The sequence below is a fragment of the Rhinoderma darwinii genome, chromosome 12 (genome assembly GCF_050947455.1).
Source record: "Rhinoderma darwinii isolate aRhiDar2 chromosome 12, aRhiDar2.hap1, whole genome shotgun sequence".
In the NCBI taxonomy this organism is placed as follows: Eukaryota; Metazoa; Chordata; class Amphibia; order Anura; family Rhinodermatidae; genus Rhinoderma; species Rhinoderma darwinii.
This window is the reverse complement of record NC_134698.1, coordinates 58,831,832-58,846,104: the sequence shown is the minus strand read 5'-3', so window position 1 is coordinate 58,846,104 and position 14,273 is coordinate 58,831,832. Positions and strand designations below refer to the sequence as shown.

General features: G+C 47.0%; 1 protein-coding gene across 1 annotated transcript in view; it reads right to left on the bottom strand.

Moving 5' to 3' along the window:
* SIPA1L1 (signal induced proliferation associated 1 like 1) overlaps positions 1–12,963 on the bottom strand; it is a 233,883-nt gene extending 220,920 nt beyond the window's left edge. The window contains exon 1 of the mRNA XM_075844069.1: positions 12,691–12,963. Coding sequence (XP_075700184.1) covers positions 12,691–12,769 — 79 coding nt within the window. The 5' untranslated portion in view covers positions 12,770–12,963. The remainder of the gene's footprint in view (positions 1–12,690) is intronic.
* Positions 12,964–14,273: the final 1,310 nt, after the last annotated feature.

Genomic DNA, 14,273 nt, shown 5'->3' with positions numbered 1-14,273 from the left:
CATTCGATATAGTTGCGACCGTAATAACACATTTATAGCGACATTCACGCTGTTATAAAATAAAAACTGCTTTTTCACTTATTAATGTGAGGCACGAGGTGTTATGAATTTTGAACCTCACATTAATAGTAATTAACCCCATTATGAACCTCAGACATTAACCCAATGTTGTCCATTATGACTGAGGAACATGATAGGGTTAATTACTATTAATGTGAGGCATATGGAGGTTCAAAATTCATAAGTGCCTCATCAGAAAACGGAAGAACTTTTTTTTTATTATTATTGTTGTTGTTGGCAAAGTATCGTTTTGGTATCGAGCATCGCAATACTACACAAAGTATGGGTATTGAAGTCCAAATTCTGGTATAGTGATAACGCTAAGCGCCAAGGCCTCATTCACACGACAGGGTCCGAGTGTCGGCCGGGAAAATCGGCCGTTTTTGCCCAATTTTCCAGGCCGGTTTGCATCCGTTCCGGGTCGTGTTGCCGTTTTTACCGGCCGATTTGGACCCGATTTGCATCCGTTTTTTTCGCTGTCCGTTTTAAAATCGGATGAATTTCATTTCAATTTGTTGCCACACACAGCCCTTTGTAGATAATGCTACAGCCCCCCTGGTAGGTAATGCCACCCAGCCCGCTGCAGGCGATGCCACACAGCCCACTGCAGGCGATGCCACACAGCCCCCTGCAGGCGATGCCACACAGGCCCCTGCAGGCGATGCCACACAGGCCCCTGCAGGCGATGCCACACAGGCCCCTGCAGGCGATGCCACACAGGCCCCTGCAGGCGATGCCACACAGGCCCCTGCAGGCGATGCCACACAGGCCCCTGCAGGCGATGCCACCCAGGCCCCTGCAGGCGATGCCACCCAGGCCCCTGCAGGCGATGCCACCCAGGCCCCTGCAGGCGATGCCACCCAGGCCCCTGCAGGCGATGCCACCCAGGCCCCTGCAGGCGATGCCACCCAGGCCCCTGCAGGCGATGCCACCCAGGCCCCTGCAGGCGATGCCACCCAGGCCCCTGTAGGCGATGCCACCCAGGCCCCTGTAGGCGTTGCCACACAGCCCCCTGTAGGTGATGCCACACAGCCCCCTGTAGGTTGCACCCATCCCCCGCCCCCATTCCAGGAGAAGTCACTGACTTCAATGTCCATATATGGACAGTGTAGTCACTGACTTCTCCTGGAGAGGAATTCCCTGCCACAGGTCGGGAATTCCGCTTCAGAAGTGAGTGACGTCACTGTGTCCATATATGGACAGTGCAGTCACGCACTTCTCCTGTAGCAGAATCCCCGGCCATAGAATCGGGGATTCCGCTGCAGAAGTGAGTGACTTCGCTGTGTCCATATATGGACAGTGTAGCCACGCACTTCTCCTGTAGCGAAATCCCCAATCCCCGGCCGGGGATTGGGGATTCCGACTCCTACAGGGAGCAAAAAAAGACCCTCCTCCTCCTCTTCACATGCACTCTGCACTGTGAGGAGGAGAGAGAGTGCGCGAGCGACGGTAGACCCGGCCATCACTCGGGACACATTCTGGTGATGGCCGTGTATTACCCGGCCCCATAGACTTCAATGGGAGCCGGGCACCCGGCCGAAAATAGGGCATGTCCAATTTTTTGACGGCCGGCTTTCCCGGCCGTCAAAAAATCGGTCGTGTGAATAGCCCCATTAGGGGTCTATTGTTCCTAATGCAGCCAGGTGCCGGCCGATTTATGAACGGCCGGCACCCGGCTAGGAAACACTGTCGTGTGAATTCCGCCTAAGTAGTAGTGATTTCGGTTATGTCCTTGATGTGACCAGTATCTGTATAATGATGGTCCCCCCAGCACCACAGCGCTTTCACTCAACCTTTCACAGCCCACACCTTCTGTCTCTTTGTTCCGCTGCTCCTTTCAGATGCAAGTGCCTATGCTCAGGGCCGTGCTTACCCTTTGCAGGCTTTTTACAAATGTCACTGCAGCACACTGTGTGAAATGCTGGTGCATTATATATTCTGTAAAAAACAATATACTACAACACCATGGGGAAATTAAGAGAGACACACTGAAAACACTATTTTAGGCCAGGTCCACACCGCAAATCCATAGTGCAATACAAGTGAATGGGGTTTTCAAGATCCTATACAAAAGGTATATTAGAACATTAGATCATGATGCGGATTTTCAAATCTGCAGCGTGCTCATTCTTGTGCGGAAAAGCTGTGGATTTTACATTTTGCAATACATAGGGTGAAATCTGCGGTGAATCCGCAGAAAAATCTGCATGAAATGAATGCAGATTTTGATGCACTTTTTTTTCCCCGCTAAGTCCAGACGTAGCCTAAAAAAAGTTCACAAAACAGTGCTACAACCCAAAGTACAGTATACATTTCCTTATGATCTGTAGAGATAATATAGACCTTATGAAGACAGGTTCAAGTTGGTTTTTCCCAGCTGTTTTACAACTACACACTCCGGGATACACCGCAGAGAATCTGAATCACTAGATTTTCATTAAAACTACATTTGATCTGTTATACGCTCATCATTTTTTCACACAGCCTGCAGCTTCTGTGTAAGGCTGGATTCACACGAGCATGTTCGGTCCGTAAAGGACGTAACGTATTTCGGCCGCAAGTCCCGGACTGAACACACTGCAGAGAGCCGGGCTCCTAGCATCATAGTTATGTACGACGCTAGGAGTCCCTGCCTCTCCGTGGAACTACTGTCCCGTACTGAAAACATGATTACAGTACGGGACAGTTGTCCCGCAGCGAGGCAGGGACTCCTAGCGTCGTACGTAACTATGATGCTAGGAGCCCGGATCCCTGCAGTGTGTTCGGTCCTGGACTTGTGGCCAAAATACGTTCCGTCCTTTACGGAGCGAACATGCTCGTGTGAATCCAGCCTAAGTGATCTAAAAAGTACATTGCCTCGGGCCATAGAGCATTTGCCATTCTGGCCTTTAGCTCAAAAATACAAGAGCATTTTTGCCTGACAACTTTCATCTAGTTGGTTTAGTTTAGCGAGATAGAAACAGTCAGTAAGGACAAGTCACATGCAAAATGACGTTGTTTTACCCTTTTAAAGCATGTAGTTTGGATGCAGTTTTTCTGGAAAATATCAGAGAATATCTATAATTCCTTTACTGCCAGGGATCACTCACAGATTACGGCGCGTCTTACATCACTGATGCCCATAGGCAGAAGAACTTTTCCCTAGTTCCTGTCGCAACAATTTACTGTAACTGCTCCACACGAAAGATCCAAGACTGAGCTATAACAACCTATCCATTTCCACTACCAACCCAGTGATAGACTATGAGCCGCTTTCCCATTTACTTTCCCCGATGAAAATCGTCCTTTACCGATATGTTAAAATCAGTATCGGACATATGATTTATAAAGGACTTAATATAAAAGAACAATTTAACCTTTTCTTCACAGTGTTCTCTGCCTTCCCCCGGTGATGCCATGACAGGAAAGAGATGGTTTCTCTACGGACGGATATGGACTTGAGTGTAAGGCCTGGAGTCCAGACATACCAGAAAAATCTGTGGTGAATCCACGGCAAAATATTGTAATTATAATTCTCTGCAGTTTCTTCTATGTGCAAAAAAACTCATGAAAAACGACTGCATTTCCACTTTGCGTGAACCCGACCTAAAGGTGGCAATACACCTTAGATTACGGACAGCTATTCCTCCCAACTCCACCACGCACACTCACCCGAGGGAAATAAACCGCTGCCAGATAACGATCTCCCGCGGGAACAAAAGATCAGGAAAGTTAAAAATCAGTCGGGGTAGGAGAGTCGGGAGACCCCTATAGACATTAGATAATCGTCCGCTCTCACAGAAAATCGACAGGTTTGGCCAGCATCTTTCTAATGTGTATGGCTACTAAGTTTTGAGAAATGTCTGAGATGGGAATACCCGTTTAAGGCTATGTTCACACGGAGTATTTTGGGGGAGGAATATCTGCCTCAAAGCTCCAAACGGAATTTTGAGGCAGATATTCCTCCCCCAAAATACTCCGTGTGAATAGCAATTATCGCGCCGTTTTTCGCCCGCGGCCATTGAGCGCCGCGGGCATAAAACACGCTTTCTCCTGCCTCCCATTGAAGTCAATGGGAGGTCGGAGGCGGAAGCGCCCGAAGATAGGGCATGTCGCTTCTTTTTCCCGCGAGGCAGTTTTACTGCTCGCGGGAAAAAGACGCCGACGCCTCCCATTGAAATCAATGGGAGGCGTTCTCGGGCCGTTTCCGCGTCAAAAAACTCGGCAAAAGACCCCGTGTGAACATAGCCTAATAAGGTACAGTCTCACCTGAGCAACCCTTTCCATATAACTTATTAGGACATATTGCGGTCATAGAGGTGGTCCCCACTCAGGACGCCCCTCTATTAAGCTAGCCATACACACTTGACCGAGCATGGGTGTTTATTTTAACGTGGAAAGGGGAATAAGCCGCTGCCAGACACCTCTACCTGGTTCCTGGGATCAGCCCAGCCATGAAAACGAACATATAAAGAAGTATATTGTGAGAGTATGTGGTCCTGCAATGTCTGCTCTTCCTGTAGTTTTGGCTAGATTTATATGGATGGAAATTATGTATTTTTAGTCAGGGTCACACAAATACTATTCCAGGCCTGCCCTTGCAGAAAAACAATAGTTGAAAGAGTACAAGCTTTTATTACATGTCCACCAGCAACTGCTAATTGATGGATTAAAGCCTCATTAGCCCTAAAGGCATGTTCACACCCTGAAAAAGACCACAACAGGCCATGTATTTCCACTCCATTCACTTGAATAAAAGGGACATCTTAAAATGAAGCCTGTAGCTATAACCGCGGGCCATTTTCACACAGCAGTATTTAGGTCAGTATATGTAAGCTGGAACTAGGAGTGGGTCCAAAACACAAAATATGTGCATATCTTTCCATTATACTTTTTTCGGATTATGCTCCACTCCTGGTTTTGGGTTACAAATACTTGTCCCCACAGAACGGAATTTCTGCAGCAATTCCGTTGAACAACGCAGACATTCCGATGCGGCAAAAACGCACCATTTCCTGCAGTTTTTACGGCAGAAAGTGGAGCGTATTATGCCGCATTTTTCACAGTGTTGGGAGATGGAGACGACATCTCTGAAAATCGCTGCAATTCTGTCCAGGAATTGACATGCAGCAGTCCGAAATATACGCAGCGCAGCTCAATTTCTGCTCTGAATTTTTGCACAGTATGTAGATGAGATTTGTTAAATCTCATCCACTATGCTGCTACTGTATTCTGCTGCGTTTTTTCCGTCAAAATTCAGTCTGGAAAAAGACGCGCCAAATCCGCAGTGTGTGGACGAGCTCTAAAAGTGGCCTCAGGCTTCGTTCACACAGTGCAGATATGGTGCAGTTGTGCATGGATTTTATTTAATCTAGACAAAAATCAGAAATGTACTAAAAACAAAAGTATAAGGGTATGTGCACACAAACTCAAAAACTTCTGAAAATATGGAGCTCTTTTGAAGGGAAAACAGCTCCTGATTTTCAGACGTTTTTTGAGCAACTCGCGTTTTTTGCTGCATTTTTTCTATAGAGTCAATGAAACACCTGCACTTCTTTTTCGCAGCCGTTTTTTACACGGCCGTTTTTCTGCTTCCGATTTTTCGGCCCGGAAAACAGCCGAAAATAAGCCGTGTGAACATACCCTAAAGGGAAAGACTTATTTGTTGCCTCTTTTTTGGGTATAATCCTTTGTCCTTGACTAGGCTTTATTCAGACAAGCGTATTTTACATCTGTGTGCGGTCATAGCCCAAAATGTGACAAATTCGCTAAGCGTCAGTTAACACTGCATTTTTTGGAACCGATTGGGATGTGGAATGCCTCAAATCGCCCCCCATTGATTTCATTGGGCGGCACAGGTGTTTTGTCCCAGCCACTTGCTGAAAAAAAACTACTTTTGAGAGTTTTTCGCCTCTGACCTTTCATCGAAATCAATTGGAGGCAGAAATAAACGGCGGTGCTTTTTTACATGTGATTCATACGGCTAAAAATAAACGCAGCAAAAGACAGAAAGAAAAACCCCCAAAAGCTTAAAAAGAAGCTGGTATTTTAAAATCTGTCTCAAAATCGCAGAAGGAATTTTGAAGCCCATTTTTTTCTGCCTGACAAACGCAGTGTGAACTACCTCCAAGAGTCATGTGTTTCTTAATAAATTTGTCGCATCTTACTCCGGCGGCCTTCAAGCTAAGACTAGCATAAAAAAACACCAGTCTTAGTAAATCTGATCCAACTTGTTTACGCACGTTTTCAATGGCGCTTTTCCCAAAAGCTACGCCGCCAGATTTTGCTTTAAAGTCTATGGTAAAATATGAGAAAGCCTAAATACATAGAGCTTTGGTTTTTGGGGTCAGTGGGTGTAGTATAAGGCGGCCATATACTTTTCCTCCTTTTTGCATCCACTTCGTGTGTTTAATTAAAATACTGGCACAAAAACTACAAGTGTGATTCCAGTCTATTAGGGCAGCCACTTTACAAAGTATGGAGCTATAGGCACTCAGTGTCCCTCCGTACCTCTCTGCCATGTGAATGAGCCCTAAATGCAGCCTTAAAGAGGCTCTGTCACCAGATTTTGCAACCCCTATCTGCTATTGCAGCAGATCGGCGCTGCAATGTAGATTACAGTAACGTTTTTATTTTTAAAAAACGAGCATTTTTGGCCAAGTTATGACCATTTTCGTATTTATGCAAATGAGGTTTGCAAAAGTACAACTGGGCGTGTTGAAAAGTAAAAGTACAACTGGGCGTGTATTATGTGCGTACATCGGGGCGTGTTTACTACTTTTACTAGCTGGGCTTTCTGACGAGAAGTATCATTCACTTCCCTTCAGAACGCCCAGCTTCTGGCAGTGCAGATCTGTGACGTCACTCACAGGTCCTGCATCGTGTCGGCACCAGAGGCTACAGTTGATTCTGCAGCAGCATCAGCGTTTGCAGGTAAGCAGCTACATCGACTTACCTGCAAACGCCGATGCTGCTGCAGAATCATCTGTAGCCTCTGGTGCCGGCTCGTCTGACACGATGCAGGACCTGTGAGTGACGTCACAGATCTGCACTGCCTGAAGCTGGGCGTTGTGAAGAGAAGTGGATGATACTTCTATGCACAACGCCCAGCTAGTAAAAGTAGTAAACACGCCCCGATGTACGCACATAATACACGCCCAGTTGTACTTTTACTTTTAAACACGCCCAGTTGTACTTTTGCAAGCCTCATTTGCATAAATACGAAAATGGTCATAACTTGGCCAAAAATGCTCGTTTTTTAAAAATAAAAACGTTACTGTAATCTACATTGCAGCGCCGATCTGCTGCAATAGCAGATAGGGGCTGCAAAATCTGGTGACAGAGCCTCTTTAAAACTTGTTCTCTCTTTATACATAAGACATACAGAATATCCCATCACACGTCTCAAACGGATCATTTAAAGAGGTACAAACAGAATAAATGACCCCACAACTGTAAACCTGTTGCACTCCATAGCAAGAACCTTTTAACCGAACCAAAATTCTTCAGTCGTCACCCACTGATCTCTCTGATAAACAAGACTGCTCTTGACGGATCCTGTAAAACACGGACGAAACGGAAGCAATGCGGCAGCCGCCTGAGTAAAATTAAAATCAAAAGGAACCGTAGACACATCAGTCTGCAAGTGTGAACCTACAGGGGTTTAAGATACAATTTCTGGTCATTGTAGTCCAAAATTCAGTGAAATAGTTCAGCTTTCTATTGTCAATCGATCATAAAAAAAAAAAAAAAAAAAAAAAGGAGGGATTTTCAATAAAAGGACTTACAGAAAGGCGAAAAAACAGCACAAAGAAGGTGCTGTACTATGGAGGGCGGAATGATTAATGGCACCTGTTTAGAGCTCGCATGTTATATGATATGCCGCAAAAACGCTCAGAATAAGTGGCTCTTAGTATTTTAGCTTTAATATAATCACCCCGACCCCCCCCCCCCCCATCTACTATGCCAGTTCTTATACAGCGAGAGGTATCGGTATTAGACAGGAAAATGCGACGAGCCTGCCCCTACTATCCCCACAGTCAGTCTCTTTCAGACCGGAGATAAATGTGTATTCCACATTCAATAAGTGAAAGCCGAGTGATGTTGTTTTCCTGTGACTGCAGCATAAAGGAGGCCTGCGCTGCAGACAGAGGGTGCAGTGTTCATAAAACATCAGCTCCTGTGCTGGCACGTCAGAGCACTATTAATACTGCCCGCAACAGCTATTTTTCTAGCCTGAACCATCCTGGTGATGCAACGCTCCCACGTCCATTTCCTTCACCGGAATATATACATTCATACTAAATATCACCCGTAGTAAGAACACTAGGATAAAAACTCTTACAAGGTCTTCCAGGACGCAAAAAAAAAACGATATTCCGAAAAAAATTGTTGCTGGCACCCAAGTTTGTTTTTTTTATTTCTATTTGAGTTCCTATAGTCTGGCTCCTAAAAAAAAATACCTCAAACTGGCTACAGTAATTTGGCATTCGTTATGTAATTCCAGCACAGCACCCACAATGGAGAGGAGAAATGAAAGAACATTAAAAAGCGACTCCCTTCACATTTTCACCTCCGAAACCGCTATATAAGGAAGGAAGGTTTTGAAACATACCTATAATGCCCAAGTCAGCCCATCGTGAACCATAACAAAAGTGCTTTTATTCCTCCGGGCGCTGTACGCAAATGGGCACTTAAGAGTCCTGCAATTCAGGAAGTGTCCTGCATTATAGAATGCAGGACGCTTCCTGGATAGTGGGACACTTCAGTGCTCATTTGCACATGGCGCCCTGAAGAATTGATGCACTTCTTTATGGTTCACGATGGGCTGACTTGGGCATTATAGGTATGTTTGAAAAACTATGATCCTATAAGTGATATGAACTAGGCCTCAGCGGTGTGTTTTTTGTATAGCAGCAGAGTCTAAGGCCTCATGCACACGACCGTAGCCGTGTGCACGGCCGTGATTTTCGGGTCGGCCGGCTGCGGACTGTCAGCGGACTGTCAGCCGCAGGCCGCCCGCACATGCACATGGCCGCGGCCATTGTTTTCAATGAGCCCGGACCGCAGAACCGGGCCGTAATAAGACATGCCCGTTCTTTCTGCGGTCCGGGCTCCCGGGCCGTGCACGGACCGCAAAAACTATGGTCGTGTGCACGGCCCCATAGAAAAGAATGGGGCCGCAATTCTCCCGTGGATTTTCGGGGGAATTGCGGCCGCAAAAACACGGTCGTGTGCATGAGGCCTTAGGCTATGTTCACACAGAGTATTTTGGGGGAGGAATATCTGCCTCAAAATTCCGTTTGGAACTTTGAGGCAGATATTCCTCTCCCTGCACGCCGATTTTCGCGCCGTTTTTCGCCCGCGGCCATTGAGCGCCGCAGGCATAAAACAGAGAGAAATACGCTTTCTCCTGCCTCCCATTGAAGTCAATGGGAGGTCAGAGGCGGAAGCGCCCGAAGATAGGGCATGTCGCTTTTTCCCGCGAGGCAGTTTTACTGCTCGCGGGAAAAAGACGCCGACGCCTGCCATTGAAATCAATGGGAGGCGTTCTCGGGCCGTTTTTGCCGAGTTTTGCGACGCGGTTTCCGCGTCAAAAAACTCGGCAAAATACCCCGTGTGAACATAGCCTTAGGCCTAGTTCACAGTTTTTTTACAGGCAGAAAAACCTGCCTTGAAATTCCTTCAGGAATTTTGAGGCAGATTTTGAACTGTCAAAGTTGGTTAAAGCATTTTTTTTGCCCGTGGCCGTTGAATCTAATGCAAGGACCGCGGCGGAAAACACTCACAAACGAGCGCTGCTGGTTTTTTTTCTTCTCCCATTGATTTCTATGGGAGGTCACATGCGGAAACAGCTCGAAGAAGGAGCATGACACTTTTTTTTTCCGCAAGCGGCCAAAAGTCGCCCAGGAAAATAATAAAGTAAGGCCTTTGCCTCCTATTGAAATCCATGGGGGCGATTTGGGACATTTTTTGGCACCGATTCCAAAGTGGTTTCCACGTCAAAAACTCTGTGTGAACGGACCACAGGGCTACAGTAGGGCCCCATAAAACTTCTATGGGTGCTGTATTACTGTCCTGTACAAATCAGAGATCGTACTCTGGCCACGTGTATGAGCCCTAACAGCAAAATAGAAATGCTGGGGTCAGCTCAGCCTAATTTAACATTTAGAGTCACTCAACGGAACGCTTCTGTAACGGCCATTCACCACTATGGGACTTGCGGAAACAGCGTAGCTCAGCGAGTTATGCGGTTTTCGGAACTCCCGACCATGTAACCAGGAAGTGGCCGGTAGTCAGCGAGAGCTGAAAAAACTAGAACGGGGATTAGGAATATGGATAGGTCATAAATGTCTCTTATGGGAAAACCCCTTTAATCCACTGAAAAGGTATTGAAAAGAAATGAGTTGATTTTGTGGATCTAGAAAACTGACCAGTCTTATCAATTGTCTTTGAAGGGGTTGTAATGTATATTTTTGGCCATTTTCTTCTTGAAGTAAATAATGGGATCTCTCTTGGGATGCAGCGATGTAGAAATATTACTGCGTTCCCTATGGCGGTTTAGACCTACGAAAAACACATCCAAGTGAGATAATGTAGCTCACGTCTGCCACAAGGGTGGAGGAGGCCAAAGATATACAACCCCTTGAAAGACACCTAGGACTTGGCATGTGTCACCAACTTCTAGCCAACTGCATCTCTGAATATTGGTCATGCCAACAAAACGGATGCCACCCATGCAGGAACCAAGGGCAAACACGACTAGCAAATCTTTTTCAATAACGTTTTTTTCATATAGCCACCCATGAAAATCCAGCGGATCCCATCAATTCGGGAAGATGTGGGTGTCACAAGCATAAAGAGAACTCAACACTTGTTTCTGCGCTGAGAATCGTTCTCAACATAAAAACCAGCAAAGAAAAAAAAAAAAGTGGGATGAAAGAACAGCAAGCAGTAAACGTGTGAGATGGAGAAAACAGAGCGGTGTACTGGGAGGAAAGTGCCGACAGATCGCTGGTGGCCAGAAGAATGCCATAAATCACCGCTCTGTGACAAGCGACTGGAGTAACACAGCTGGGAATGAGATTACGGTGCTGTCTGCTGGGCACATAATAATAAAGCCATGTTATTGGAGGTAACCGGACTGTACGGGCTGAGGGAACAGAATACCCAACGTCACCCAGCTGCCCGCCGGTCATACAGCACCATTGTGTCTACAGCAGGAAGGGAAGGTGCGGACAAGTGGGTGAAGGGTGGCTGACGATGGGTGTTATTAGTAGGGTTGCTGAAGTCGTAGAGTGGAATAGGTAAGGGAACATATTAATGGAAAGGGTCATGGAGCAGTGCATCATGCCAGTCCCAGGGGGTGATACAGGGTGTCATATCAGTACAGCGTCAGATAGAGGCTGACAAGCACTGGTGTAGTATACGACAAAGCGAGTATGGCACGCTGTGTGGTGATGGGTTATACAGTATGTACCAAGATCTGATGTTTTTCACGGCACACGTCGTGGTGAGGGCTGATGTGTGGCGTGTCACCCTGGATAACAAGGGATTTTATCTGGCATGGCAGGCTGCGCATTAATGACTGATGTGTGGGGTTGAAACACTGTAGGGAGATGGTTGAGGTATGGTGTGGCACCCTGGATAGTAGGGGGTAATATGTGGCGTGGCACGTGACAACTGAATAGTGCCACACTGGGCAGTGATGAACATCATTCAATTACGTAAGTGTGGACCATGGGGGTTGTACTATAAGGGTTGAAGTGACTGCACATGCAGGTTCTGATATACCAGTGGGCACTGCGAGAGAAGGGCTGCAGTATGATGGGCACTGCGAGAGAAGGGCTGCAGTATGATGGGCACTGCGAGAGAAGGGTTGCAGTATGATGGGCACTGCGAGAGAAGGGCTGCAGTATGATGGGCACTGCGAGAGAAGGGCTGCAGTATGATGGGCACTTGGAGAGAAGGGCTGCAGTATGATGGGCACTGTGAGAGGAGGGCTGCAGTATGTTGGGCACTGTGAGAGGAGGGCTGCAGTATGATGGGCACTGTGAGAGAAGGGCTGCAGTATGATGGGCACTGCGAGAGAAGGGCTGCAGTATGATGGGCACTGGGAGAGAAGGGCTGCAGTATGATGGGCACTGTGAGAGGAGGGCTGCAGTATGTTGGGCACTGTGAGAGGAGGGCTGCAGTATGATGGGCACTGTGAGAGTAGGGCTGCAGTATGATGGGCACTGTGAGAGAAGGGCTGCAGTATGTTGGGCACTGTGAGAGAAGGGCTGCAGTATGTTGGGCACTGTGAGAGAAGGGCTGCAGTATGTTGTTCACACTGTGTAATAAGAAAATGAGAACTTTTTCGTAGTATGAGAGCAGTCTCCACGTTGGGTGACATTACCGGTCGTACTATGTTGTGCACATTGTGTGGTGAGTACCGTGGTGTGCCAGTGCTGTGTGTGATAAGCGATGCTCTGTGCCAATGCAGTGTGTGCTGACGACTACTGTGTGCCAAGGCAGGGTGTGAGGAGAGATGCCATCAGCCAGTGCAGCGTACATAGACGGCGCCGTGCATTGTGTGATGAGGTAGCAGCTGCTGGTGATCGCTCTTGTGTGATATGATAACCCGGTCCATGCCGCAGATCTCACTGTTACCTTTGGTTCTGTCACGGCTCCTCCTGCAGGCTGCGCTCCCGTCCACACAATAATCCAGCAAGGGGCTGTGCACCACCATACACCCCGCACCCCACCCTCAGCAATCCTGGGGTGCTCCCGGAGCCCCGATATTTCGAGCGGCCTCTCCCTTTCCAGCCAGACTCCGTTCTCCGATCACACAAGTTGATAACAAAGTTACTCCCCGCCCGCTCGCACTGAGCCCCTGCGGCGGATTCTCGCGAGACTTCCCATTGGCCAAAATGGCGACAGGCGGTACCGAGGGCGGTACAGGTTACCATGGCAACAAAAGAGACTCATCTATTGAGGGGAGGGGGCGGCACTGAAATAATCGCGTTCATATAAACTGTGCCAACAAGAAAGACCTTTCAAAGATATGGAGGCAGAATCTGACCACAGACTGGTTTACGTGAGGTGAGCATATTTTGGAAGACATGAAGCGATGCTGTCACCCCTATTTATAGGAGTTGTCGTTTTGTGACGCCCACCATGAACCTCTACTTAAGTGTCCGTGTTGCCCACAGCAACCAATCACATTACAGCTTTTATTTTCAAACCTGTTCTGGAAATATGAAAGCTGCAATGTGATTGGTTGTTAGGGCGACATTGTCCTTCATTTTGAAATTACCTTTGACACGGCCTGTCCTTTGCTCCCGGTAGATATCTCGCACATAAAGTGTCATAGCATACGTTAGATAAATGGCGCAGATGACATGCAACATAGTTTTAATCTTGTTCAGCCGCATGTACAACGGATTTTGAAAAAGAAGCATCAAAAAGACGTGGAAAAATTGCATGCAGGATTAGCGCTATTTTTTCCCCCTAAAATACTGGTGTACACTTACGACCGCCATGAGAAGATGTAAGCAAAAGAAGTGCGTCTAGCACGCCAACCGATGTGCCAAATGTATTATGTTATGTACGTAATCGTGATGAATTCGGCACAATTTGCACCAAAATGAAACGACTCACTTTTTTTTGTTTTAAGTTTCGTTCTTACAGTAATTTTTTTACGTGTCCATTACTCAGACCAACCAAAACATGCGATAAAAGCTTATTAATGCCTGGACTGTTTGGTGTTTTTATGTGGACCATCACGAGGTCCTAGGGAAACAATTGTGGGGCAGATTTATAATGTGTTTATTTCAAACTCCATCTTTATAGGGTGCGCAACTTTTTGGGACGATACAAAAAAGTTTTGGAAAGCAACGCCAGGTCCACCTTTATTTCCCCCCTACAACAGAGCATGTGCCGTGGAGGCCATTCGCAGTGATAATAAATCTCTCCCAGCATGCCTCAGGGCTCATTCAGACAAGCGTGTAACTCGTTCGTGTCTCAATGGGACGTTCACGCGGTCGTTGTTTCAATGGAGCGTGTGAAGGGTCCGTGAAAAAAATAGGACATGTCCTAACTTACTGCGTGTCGCGCATCCCACCATAGACTAGTCTATAAGGGATTCGTGATAACGAGTCCCACACGGGTGCATCTCGGACGTGAAAAACCTAAATTTTTCACGTCCGAGGTTACACACGCTCGTCTGAATATAGCCTTAAAGAGGCTGTCAC